The sequence below is a fragment of the Culicoides brevitarsis genome, chromosome 1 (genome assembly GCF_036172545.1).
Source record: "Culicoides brevitarsis isolate CSIRO-B50_1 chromosome 1, AGI_CSIRO_Cbre_v1, whole genome shotgun sequence".
Lineage (NCBI taxonomy): Eukaryota > Metazoa > Arthropoda > Insecta > Diptera > Ceratopogonidae > Culicoides > Culicoides brevitarsis.
In genome coordinates this window covers 8,559,886-8,573,312 of record NC_087085.1, presented here as the reverse complement: position 1 = coordinate 8,573,312, position 13,427 = coordinate 8,559,886, and the positions used below count along the sequence as shown (strand labels likewise).

The window sequence follows — 13,427 nt, the reverse complement described above, 5'->3', positions numbered from 1 at the left end:
AAATTATTATAATATTAAATTTATAATAAATAATTTTTAAAATTATATAATTTGAAATTAATATGATTTTTTGAAATTTTTATAATTAATTATTTAATAAAATAAAAACATTAAAAATTTAAAAAAATTATTTTAAAAAATTAATTTAATTAATTAATTAAATTTTATTTCAATAAATAATAATAATTAATAATAATTATTTTTTTGTAAAATATTATTATTTTTATTTATTTTAAATTTAATTCAATTAAATATAAATTCGAACAGTATTTTTTTAAATTTTTAAAAATTTATAAATTTTTCAATTTATGATTTAATATATTTATAATAATATTTTTTTTTGCAAAAAATAAATAATTTAAAAATATAATTAATTAAAATAAAAAAAAATATTGAATTTTAAAATTATTTAGACAATAATTTTGATAAAATTAAATATTTAAAAGTGCAATTTTAAATATTTGCGAATTATTCATAAAAAATAAATAAATAAAGAAAACCAATGAAATTTATTTTCATTGTATCAACCTTAAAAAAAACTACTCATTTAAAAAAAAACGATTTCTTATCTTTTCTTACGGGAATTATTTGATACACGATTGTCCACTTTAGAAATTAATTTAATTGATTGCAAATAAAACCCATGTCCGTTCTTGTTAAATTTTTTCGCTGATAACGCAGGTGATTTAATGATAAGAACCTCTACATGGATGCACAACCCGATTGAAGGTCAAAAGTCCATAAAATTTAAAAAAAAAAAAATAAAAATTTAAAACTAAAAAAAAAGTAAAGTAGCGGAAAAATATTATCTAACAATTCGTAATGAGGTTAATAAAATAAAGTAATAAGAAAATTAACACACAAAATGAAATTGATTTACGGTTTAAATCGGTTTCAAATGATACAAAGTTGGCTGGCTACCTGATGTAAGAAGAGAGAAAAATATCTTTGTTGTTGCTGAAAAATAAATAAAATGCGATGTTGAAAAACCACACAAACGCACTTACATAAGTCAAAAGTTGGTCAGATTCTGCAACAAAGTCACGTATAATCATTTATTGATATTTTTTTGCAGTCTGCTCCGTTTTTTCGCGTCGTCGTCTGCACCCAAAAGCTCCTCAAAAAGATAATTTTTTACCGTTTAAAAACATAATTGATTCACAATTCTTGAATTAGGTCACATATCACATCACACAAAACTTTACAAAATAAAAAAAAACTTACACACTCGCTCTTAATATTATGTTTATGTGTACAACAACGAGACTTTATGTACACTGGACTCTTTTACACACGCAGAGATAAATACGAACGTGTTTATTTCTCTCGAACGACTTGACTTCGACTCGAAGACTGTTATATTTATTTTGTGCCGCACACACTTGTACCGCACTTTTACATCTCGCGATCGAGAAATATATAGTTTTATTTATACACACGCGTCCAGATCGCTATATAAAAAAAAATTTATTATTTATTTTATATTAAAATAAAAAAACCAGTAATTTTTTACAATCTTGTAATATACAGTTGACACCGAAAATTTATTTTTTTTTATTTATAATCGAAGAGAACGAAAAAGAAAAGAAAAGAATCTTAAAATACGACACAAGAGAGGAGGAGAAGACAAAACGGTTCAAATTAACAAAAAAAAAAGTGTTTCTTGTCACGCATGATGTGATGAGGCAACCATAATTTCGCCATTTCGAAAAAAATAAAAATCTTAGAATTTAACCTGAAGAAGACGACTGAATTTTAATCTCGATAATTATTCGAGTATGACAAGTCACTTGACCAAAATAACTCATTCACATACTTTTAAAACGCGACAATAGTTACAAATAATATAAAATTCAAGCATGACCATTTTCGTATTGAATTGAAATTAACCGACGAAAAAAGTAAAATTGAATTGAATGTGTTCCAGTGTGTCACGACGCCGATACCTATAAACAGTTAACTTGGATGCAAAATACACCTTAGCCGTGCCTTATTTGGGAATCATGTGTTTGGTGAATTTTTGTGAGTCACAAAGTTCTGCCAAACACGCGAATACGATTTATTTTTTTTTTGTTGCCTTTGCGGAAATCTCGTGGCACACTTGTTTATTTTTGGGAGTCGAGTGTTCCGTTGTTCTAAAAATTTTTTTCTTGTTGATTCTATTTTAATAATTTTTTTTATTTATTAAATTTAAAAAATTATTTTTTTATTAAATATTTATTTTTTATTAAAATTTTATTTTTTATTTTATTTATTTAATTTTTATTTATATAAAATTTAGTAAAATTAATTTTTTTTAAATTTAATTTTAATTTAATTTTTAATTTTAATTTTCAAAATTTTAAAATTAATTTAAATATTTTTTTAAATTAAAATTTTTTTAAAATTTTTAATTTTTTATTTTTAATTCTATATTTATTTATAAAAAAATAAATAATAATGAAAAAAAATTATTTATTTTTATTTTTTTTTTATTTTTTTTTTCCTTCAATTTTTTTAAAATTAAATATTTTTTCATTATAATAATTTATTGATATATTTTTTAAAATAATAATAAAAAAATAAATAATAATAATGAAAAAAAATTATTAATTGAAAATTTCTATCAAGATATATTTATTATATTATAAAAAAATCAAATACATTTTGAATAAATAATTTAAAAAAAATATAAAAAAAATCAATTTTAAAATGCAACAAACCACAAATAAATAATATATTATTAAAAAAACATATACAATAACAAACGACACACACACAACTTTAACAATGTTTCACGTTCATTATAAAGTGGATTAACTGGTATACTTTCATTTTATTTTTATTATTACCAAGAGCTTGCTTTTCCACATTCATTACTTTATTATTATTAAAACATGTATAATACATATTTTTTTGTATATTTAAAAAAAATGCGTTTTAATAAAAAAAAAAAATTATATATATTTTAAAAAATTACAACACACGAGCTGATAATAATAACAACAATTAAAATCAGATGAGCTTCGTTTAAAAAAAAACTTTTAAAGAAAAAAAAAATTTTTTGGATAAAAAAAATTTCTGTTATCAATAAATAAATATTATTAATAAACGTCATGTTTAACATTGATCTTTAACATTTATGTATTATTTTTAAAAATACAAAGAAAAACATTGTTACGTGAAATGTTTATTTTTCAATAAAATTTTAATTAATTATTACTTTAGCGCCATCCTCTTCTTGTTTGTTATTTTTGTCCTGCATCGGTATTTCCGTATCAAATTTGTTTTCGCAAAGTCATCTGCATGTATTTATGTGTTAAAGACTGTAAAAAAACACAACAATCCTTCCCGGAACAATCAATTCTAATTTAAGCAACAAAAATCACAGGGTTGTTTATGTAACGACCTTTTATTGTTGTTAGTTATACTATACTTTTGTATGTATAATAATAATATTATTATAAAAGTATGTATAACATGTCTGTGTATTCGTTAAAATCAAACGCAAAAAAGCAACTAATACAGTAACAAATTGGTATTTTGTAAATTTATGTTTATTTATTAAGTGGATCTTGTGTCTGTTTATGTTTTGTTAGTTTAAAAGATATTATTAATGATGTTGATATATGTTTATTTTATCTGAACCTGAACTTTATTAATATTTTTTTTAATTGTTATCTAAAATTTTTAAATTTTTTTAAAGAATTAGTCATCAAAGGACCTTAACACCACAAAAACAAATTTTAAACGTCATGTCTTGAATAAATAATAACAATATTCAGTCTTTAATAATGTTAAATGTACAAATACAACAACAATAAGTAACTAGCAAGGCATTCATGGCATTGTAGTATAACATCGTCATCGATGTGCAAATAAAAAACTTTCAAACTATTATGCAATTTACACACACAATCAAGCAATTTAATCGAATTGTTGTTAAAAGTTAATAAAAAGTATTAAATTCTAACATTTTATAATTATTATTAATAATAATCGTAAAAAAATCAATAAAAAAATTATTATTATTATTTTCTTTGAATATAATTTAATTTGCGGCACAGAACGCCATCGGCCTCGCATTTCACAAAAATATTATTATTTATAATAATTCCAATAATGTTTCATGCATGCGGTTATAAAAATAACTTTTGCGCCATGCCATGAGCGTCAATGCAAAAAAAAAGCTAAGTTAATTAGAATACTTGACCATAGTGAGTTATTTTTAGTGAAAATTGTCTCTCGCTCGCGCATTTCGTATTCAGTGCAAAAAACCAAATAACAACAATAAACTTTCTTTGTTCGCACGAGCTACACGTGACTTTTGGCGTTATTTGATATTATAACAACATTATTTCGCTTAATTCAGCGCATTCGAAAAATTTGCGACCTGAGCTGTCTTGACATTGTCATTGAGCGCGTTATTTATTAATATTTCAAATATTTTGTCATGACAATAGAGAATTTCGTGTGTGCGGAAAAGTAACGTCCTTAAAAAGTTGTGAGTTGGAAAATAATTCGCAATAAATTATGAAAACTAGTTTAAAACAGGTTTTGTGAATTTCCTGGAAATTCGGGGAAATACCGAGGGAAGTGTATTAAACATCATCATCATCATTATATTTGTTCTATACGCACAAACATGCTCCCTGATAACGTAATAAATAATTGTTGTTGTTGTCTGCGATGATAACAACACGCTCAAATGGCATGATTGTGAAATTAAACTGTCCATGTACTATTACTGGAAAAAAATAACAGAGACAAGGTAAAACTTGGAACAAAATGAAATAAAATCAGGTTATTGTCACGGAGTATGGTACACTTTTTATTTCTTTATTTGATTGATGAGTCGCACATTTTCAATAATTTTTTTTTTTATTTTTTCTGTAAAATTATCGAAAAAAATTTTTAATTTAAACTTCAACTTAAAAATTCAAACTTAATAAAAAAAAAAATTAGAATTTGAATTTATTTTAATTATTATTTTATTTATTTAATTTATATATTTAGGTTAATTATTATATATTTTTTTTTTTCAAAAAATAAATTAACATTTTTTTTTTTAATTTTTTTGGTTAGTTTTAATAAAAATTTTCTGATTTATCAATTATGTATAATAATTTATTTAAATTTTTTTATTAATAATTTTATTGAAGTATAAGTAAAAAATAAATAATTTTTTAAATTTAAGACCGAAAAAATAATTATTTTGAAATAAAAAATTTTATTAAATTAATTAATTATAATTTAATTTTTTAAATAAAATATTTATTATTATTTATTTTTTTTATTTAATTATTTTTTATTTTGATAATATATTAATTAATTTATTAACTTAACTTAATTTTGTAATTTTTTTTCTAAATTTAGTAAAAAATATATTAATTTGGTAATTTTACAATAAAATATTATTTTAAAAAAAATTTAAATTAAAAAAAAAATTAAACAAAATTCTTTATAATTTTTTAAACTTAAAACTTAATTCAACTTAAAATTTTTAACAACCCTGCATAAGAAAAAAAACAAAAACTTTATCTGAGGTAATAATAAAGAATGACCGCAAAATTATCTAAAACGAAGCACAAAAAAATTCTTATCATCAAATGTCTTGCGGTGACATGTGTAGAACTTTTTCAAAAAATAATAATAAATAAATCGCCTGATAAATAAATATTTATTCACGTAATTAAAAGTTTTAAGTTGTATTGTTCTAATGTATGTTGCATGCATGTACATTGAGCCATTGAGCAAACAAATGATAATAAATTGAATGTATCAGGGTATTGAACTTGGGATTTCGATACCGATAACGAAATTTGCGGGTAATTGAGTTTTGAAGAAGGACGTCTTGTTGGTACTTGTGACCTGATTGTTGCTGTTTACGTGTACAATTTTAAATCTGATGCGTAATTTGTTCCTTCTCTCTTCTCCATCCGTCGAAGCATTTTTTTGTGAGCAAAAATAAATCAAGTGAAACCACCTTGAAGGCAACAACAACAACAACAATCAAACAGTTTCGTGCATGATTTTTAAGCAATCAAATGCATACCGCGCGCCGTAAGTTTCTTTCTTGCGTCGCTGTAGCTACAAATAAACATAAAATTAACAGTTGTAATGAGTTCTTTTTTAAATTTTTTGCATATACGTACAAAGACTGGGTCAAAGTAATGTTTCTTGTCTGTCTTGCCTTGGCTGATGATGATCGAGAGAGCTGAAATAATTAATGATTGTGGAAACAAAAATCAATGTCATTCGTAACATTAACGTTTTTTTTCGTTATTCGAAGAAATTCGCGAATTTGTGTAAATTCGCAAAAATCTCTTGTAAAAGTTAGACATGTTAATGTTAATATTCAAATGAGATCGCACGTCGCACCTTCTTTCTGCCCAAAAATATAAAAGAAAAATTTATAAATGTTGATCAAAGGTGGCCTAACATATATTTTTTTCGCTAGTTCTTAGCGGTTCTCCTTCATTGAACATCTCCATGTATTCATTAAAATTTGTATATATATCGTTTATATACTCAATGTCTTATGCAAATTAATTTTTTTTCTATCCATTTCCAAATCATTTCTTAAAAATATTACGTCGAACCTTTTTTATCATGCATACATACAACATACATATATTTAAATCATATTGAAATGTATTGAAAAGACGTTACAAATTTAAATTTACATGAAAATATTTAATATTATTTTAATTTTTTTTTCTATTTTTTAATCAATTAAGAATAAAAAATAAATAAATATTAAAATATTTAATAAAAATTTTAAAAAAATTTAAAATTAAAAAAAATATATTTATATTTATTATAAATTTATTTATTTAAATATATTTTAAATAAATATAATATTATAACAATTTTTTTATATGAATTAATTGATTTTAAATATTAATTAATTTATTAATTTATTTTAATTAATTTATTTTTTAAATATTATTTTATTAAAAAAATTTTTTTTTTTGAATATAAACAAAAAATAAAATTCAAAAATAAATAAAAAAAAAAAAAAAATATTATGAAATTGAATAAATTGCTTACTTTATTATATTTCTTTTTATACATTTTTTATTATTTTATTTTTTAATAATTTATGTTCATATTATATTAATTAATTTATTTAAAATATTATTAAATTAAATAAATTAAAATTGTAAAAATAATATTAAAAAATTATTTATTTATTTTTATTTATTTTATTAATTTTGTATTCTTAATTTATTAAAATAAATATTTTTTAAAAATAATATTAATGAATAAATAAATAATAAAAAATAATAATTTTATAAAAGTTAATAAAAAAAATATTATTTAATAAGATAAATTACTTATTTAATTTTATTTATTTATTTTTTCAAAGAATAAAAAAAATATAAATAAATGAATAAAAAAAATATATATCTTGGGAAATAACATACATATAAAAAATAAGAAGAAAAATAAAATAAAAAACGGCTATCATTAAATGATATTTATTAACAAAAAAAAAACCATCACTAAATAAAACGGCAAAATATAGAGAGACTTAGAGAGATAACAAGGTCATTTCAACTTTAGTACTTACAAACATTGGAGCACACGCTATTATACATACATATATCATTAAGATAGGTGTTTTCTTGTTATTTATACATATTTATAAATATTGGTGTGCGTAAAATACACAAATATAATCAAAGCACGACAAACACATTGTAAGCTTTTGGGTTTCGTATGAAGAAAAACAACGCCAGACATTATTCGCGACTATGAACTGAATGACTCTCCAATCGTTTTCGCTATTAAAATCTATATGATACAGATATATACATGTATATTAACATACCTTTATTACTTCTATTATCATACACTTTTATTTATTTATTATTTTTTGTACAAATACAACGAAATATTTCCACACAGCAATTTTATTTAGACTTGTTGATTATTTTATTTTGTTATTCAATACAAAATTTTTAAAGAAATCTTAGGTTAAAAAATCTTCTTCTACTGAAAAAATAGATAACAGGAGATTTAGATAATAATTAATGCGAAAAGTGATAAGAAATTCCTGGAATTCAGCGTTTGCAAGGAAATGACAAATGCCAACAGTAATTATTTGTTATTATATATATAATTTTTTTCAAGAGTAAACACAGCATGTAATCAATTATTGCAACTTTTTATTGTTTGACGTCATCTACCGTAGGAGCTATCAGTAATTTTATGACTGAAAATTGACACGTGCGCCTTAAATAAGCCATAAAAAAATTACAATTGTTACAAATAATTTTTTCCTTTAAATTGAACGACACATTTACTTAATGCTGATGACGCTTCCAAGACCCCCAAGATATTTCGCCACAGAAAAAACATCACTTTCCTTTGTTTTCGTTCCACTCACATATTCATTACATATACGCACCTGCAAAAAAAAAATAAAATAATAAAAATCTATCATAAATAAAACAATGCACATTTTATCATGTTACCTACTTTTACTAAATATCAGATTAATTGAGGCCAAATTGTCTACTTGTTTACTTTTGCTGCTGCTGCTTTGCTACTGAATAAAAAGTATGAAAAAAATTGCGTGTACATATTTGATTGTTAGTTGCATTTTAGTTGCGCGTCGTCATATATACGTTGTTGTTGTTGTTTTTATGTATCAAAATAGAAAATTTAATTATTATACGTTCGAGTACAAAAACAACAACAACAACGACGACGTCTAATCTGCGATGAATTATTATACATTTTTTTTTCTTTATAAAAAAATAAAAACACACCTCGTCAATAAAAGTATAAATTAAGCACCTGTGTAAATGTTTTTGACGTGAGCAAACCAGGAAAGTCGAACTTTTTTTTCGGCCTGGAAACATCTCGAATTCACGAGAAAGAAATGAAAACAGAAGTAAAGTGACGATGATAGAAAACACAACATCCATTGCGAATTCCAGCGGAGAGACATGGCGTCAGTTAAATCGATATTCCACATGATGCGACGTCGACGTCGTTGTTCTGCTTCAATTATTATTATTATTTTTGTCGCTCGGAACTAAATTAACGAATTTTGTCAAAAGTTGCAAAGACCTCAAAATTATGATATGAACATAATTGGGTTTGATTTAACGACTTTTATGAAATTGAATTGTCAGTTATAATTTTTTATAAAAAATAATTATTTTTTTATTTTAATTTTTTTTAAATTTAATTTTTTCTAAAAATATTTTTAATTTTATTAAAAAATTAAAATTAAAAAAAATATTTATAATTTTTATTAAACTTTCCCAAAAAAATCTAAAAATTATTATAAAAAATTAAATTTTGTGTAATAAATATTTTATTATTTTTTGACAAGTATAAAAAAAAAAATAATTAATTTTTCGAAATTTTTTTAAAAATAATTTAATTTAAAGAACTTTAGAAAATTATTTAAAAAAAAATTATTTCATTTTTCATTAAAAAAAAATTAAAAATATAAATTTTATAAAAAATTAAAAAATTTTTATTTACTATTTAAAAAAATTTAAAAAAAAAATTAATATATATTATTATAAAATAAATTCATAATTATATATTAAAAATTATTAAAAATATCAATATTAATATTTCATATTAAATGATATTATTTTTTATTACTACAATATAAAAATAATATAATTTAATTTATTTATTATAATTTTTTAAAATAAAACTTATTATTTAATATTTTTATTTGTTTTAATTATTTTTATTTTAATTATTTTTATTTTTATTTTTTTTTTTTTAATTTTTTATTTTAAAATATTATCAAACAAATATTAATAAAAATAATATTTCCATATTTTTGACATTTTTTTTATATAACATTAAATGTCAAAACAATTTACTTACTCGACTTAATCCTAACAAAAAAAAATGTAACAAACAAATAAAATATTTTCCATTTCATAATTAAGCTATTAAATCAACTGTAGCGACAAACAATGTTGCAATAAATCAGACTGTGAAGAATTTTTATACACTTATTGCGTATTTTTATTGAATGTTCAAGCAAAAATTGCGACAGTTTCGATCACGTACATAAAAAAAATGAACATTTAAAAACAAAATATACATAAAAGTAGATAAAGAAACAGGACATAATATTATAATATATCAGAAGAAGGTAATTTCCTGCATATTTATATGCGTTTTTTTTCGTTCATATTTCATGGCGAGGCGAATAAAAAGGCACACAGTGAAATATAATCAAGACAAGGTGATCTGGATTAAAGACTGGTCTTGGGTTTTTATATTTTTTTTGCTTTGTTTTAACTTTTTTTCTTCATATAACAAAAAAAAATCGAACAAGCGTTAAATGAAATATTTTATTTTTTTACAAAAACGATGATTCTTTTAAAGAAAATAATAATAAAATATTTTGCTATCATTTCATATCATGCCATTTTGTGTGAATGTATGAAAAAAAACGAGCAAACAAGATAATAATTCTATTTTTGTGTATATGTTTATTATTTTATATTTTATTATGTTTTGCGTTGCGTTCTTAAAATGTCCGTCGTCGTCGTTTATAATTGTTTACTCATGTTTGTGCGAGTCAGGCATGTCTTAGATCGTCCCATGCCTGACATACAACACGCAACCTATATCTATATATGTTAATATATATATGAAGACAAAATAACAACAACAACATGTTGTTGGCACGTCAATATATGTATCGAAAACCTGTCCAGGATCTTTGTTTTATTTTTTTTTACACATATTCGCGTCTCGTTCTCGGTCTCGTCGACGATGATGTTAATGTTAATGATGATGATGGCGTGTAGAAATTTATGATGTTTGTTCGACAAAATTGCGTTTCGAAGAAATTTATCTAGAAAAAAATATTTATTAATTTTTTCTTTTGTATTTTCAGAGTAAACAAGGGCCATCAATACAGTTTTTAGGCAATGAAGGGGTAAGTTTGATTTTTTTTTTTAATTTTTATCAAAAAAAAAAATAATAATAATAATATAATTAATTAAAAATAATTATTATAATATAATTATTTTAATAAAATTAAAAAAAAAATAAAAAAAATAATTTTTTTAAAAATAATTAAAATTTTAATAATTATTATTGAAATAATTTAAAGCGGATTTTTGAGCAAAAATTAAAAAAGTACGATTATATTTTTTAAAAAATTATTCAAGTGTTAATCTTAAATTAGCACGTGCTAGTTATTATTAGTTTAGCTCGTATCCGCTCTAAAAATTGATTGTACGAACGCAATTGTTCTCCCGTAAAAATATCTTTTTTTTTTTTGGTTCATATTTATTTCATACATTTTTTTTTTTGCTCAACCGGTTTAACAATTTTTTGAGAGACGAATTTTTTTATTATTATTTTTGCACGCGAGTTGCCTACACATCTAAGTATAAAAAATTCCGATTTTTTGTTTCTCGTAACGAAAGAAGAGAATTTTTCGGTAAATGGTCACACACAAAATATTTTTTATTGTTAAAAAATTCATTGTTATTTTAACAATTCAACTTTTTAACAAAATTAATCTTTTAATAAAAAAAATTACATGTGTCGATATGGAGACGTCTGGCGTCTCGATATCAGCTGATACGTCGAAGAATTCTAACGCCCGACGACGACAAAAAAAAAGTTCGTGCGGTTAATAATAAACCGATATATAGCGCTAAGTTATCACTATCATAAATATACATGACCTCTCGTGTGTGTGTTTGTGTGTGCCCAAAATTTACAGTTGGTGCATTTGATCCGAATTTAATGTTATAATTTATGATATAAAACACACAACAGAGAAGTGTACTCTAGATTCGTTTCAAAGTTCATGGCATTTTGCCAAATGAAATTATCTCTCGAGGAGACACTCAATTTGATTGTAATCTCTTTTTTTTCTCGTCGTGTGTCGTGTCGTAAGATTATTCATTGAAAATTTGTACTTGTCCTAAGGTGAAAGTCTAACATTGAATTTCCTCTGTAGAACAATATTTAGCTCGCACACGAGAAAATTGTGATGAAAAATATTTCAAATACTATTGTTGCACAATATTTTAATCCGACACACACAGAGATACATTTTTTTTTATAAAAACGTACAACTTCCCATTAAACATCGTAGCTAGATTTTTCATCCTAGTGCGTATTTTAACTTCTTAAAGAATTATAAATTCGAAATTTGCCCCAGTTGGCATTTTAAAATATTTGCCCCAATGCACATTCGATATTTTTGACCCAATGCGCTTTTGAAATCTTTGACCTAATGCATATTTAAAATATTTGACCCAATGTTAATTCATCATTTTTGCCCTATTTGACATTTTAATTTAATTGGCCTAATGCAAAATTGAAAATTTTCACCCAAAACATATTTAAAAATTTCGTCCCAGTTGACATTTTAAAATTTTTTTCCTCAATTCACACTAAATTTTAAAAAAAATTTTTCCCAATGCACATTCAAGATTTTTAACCCAGTGAGCATTTAGAAATTCTAAAAATTTTTACCTAATGCAGATTTAAAAATTTTACCTCAATTGACATTTTGAAATATTTACCCCAGTTTGCATAAAATAATTTTGTCCCAATGCACATTTTTGGTATCTAACCCTGCACAAACCGTAGAATTCGTTATATAGCAGCTTCGTTAAATGGGAAGTTGTACGTATATAAAGAATTGTATAGAAAAAATTGCTACTATCAAGAACATGTGTTCCTATTGCACGTTTGATAAATATTTCTATACATCTAAGCTTACGTTATTAGCTATGATTCATCACTTTTACAAATATAATCGGTCACACACAGGAAACTTTGCTAAGATTTCCCTATATTTCATTATTTTTTTCTCGTATGACGTCATTGACTGATTTTTTTTAACAAAACAATGATAATTATCATATATATGTATATCATATACGGTAAACTACTAATTATATACGCCAGATAATAATAATAAAAAAATTATTTTGTTAAAACAATGATAGTAATTTATTCTTAAACTCACACCACATAAAATATTCATAAGCCGGTCTTATTTTATTTATTTTTAAAAGATGTATGTTGATGGGAAAATCATTACAATTTAGACATATGTGTAACATTTTCATATATTAACCTAAATTTCGCAGCGCAAACGACAAACGAAGAAGTGCTCTTATAAATTAAAATGAATGAAGCATTTAACATAATAATACACGTATACAATATGTAGTAAATAATGTTAAAAGGGTGCGCTATTATTTTATGATAATCATATATATATTGTGCGATAATAATAAAAAATAATAAGAAAAAAAAATGTATGATGAGAAAAATAATAGAAAAAAAATATTTTTATTGATTCTTTGATATTATGTTTGCGCATTTAATTTACAATTCATTATTTATAATTATTATTGAAGAAATACAGATTTATTATTTTATTACGTTAGAGTAATAAACACTATAAAAATATTTTT

The 13,427-nt window shown here is 22.6% G+C and overlaps 1 protein-coding gene across 2 annotated transcripts in view; it reads left to right on the top strand.

Annotated features, from left to right (window-relative positions):
- Positions 1–13,427, top strand: part of LOC134838018 (RNA polymerase II elongation factor Ell) — a 46,906-nt gene that overhangs the window by 14,581 nt on the left and 18,898 nt on the right. For both annotated transcript variants that reach the window (XM_063853465.1, XM_063853456.1), the window contains exon 2: positions 10,874–10,915. In XM_063853465.1, the coding sequence (XP_063709535.1) occupies positions 10,874–10,915 (42 nt within the window). The remainder of the gene's footprint in view (positions 1–10,873; positions 10,916–13,427) is intronic.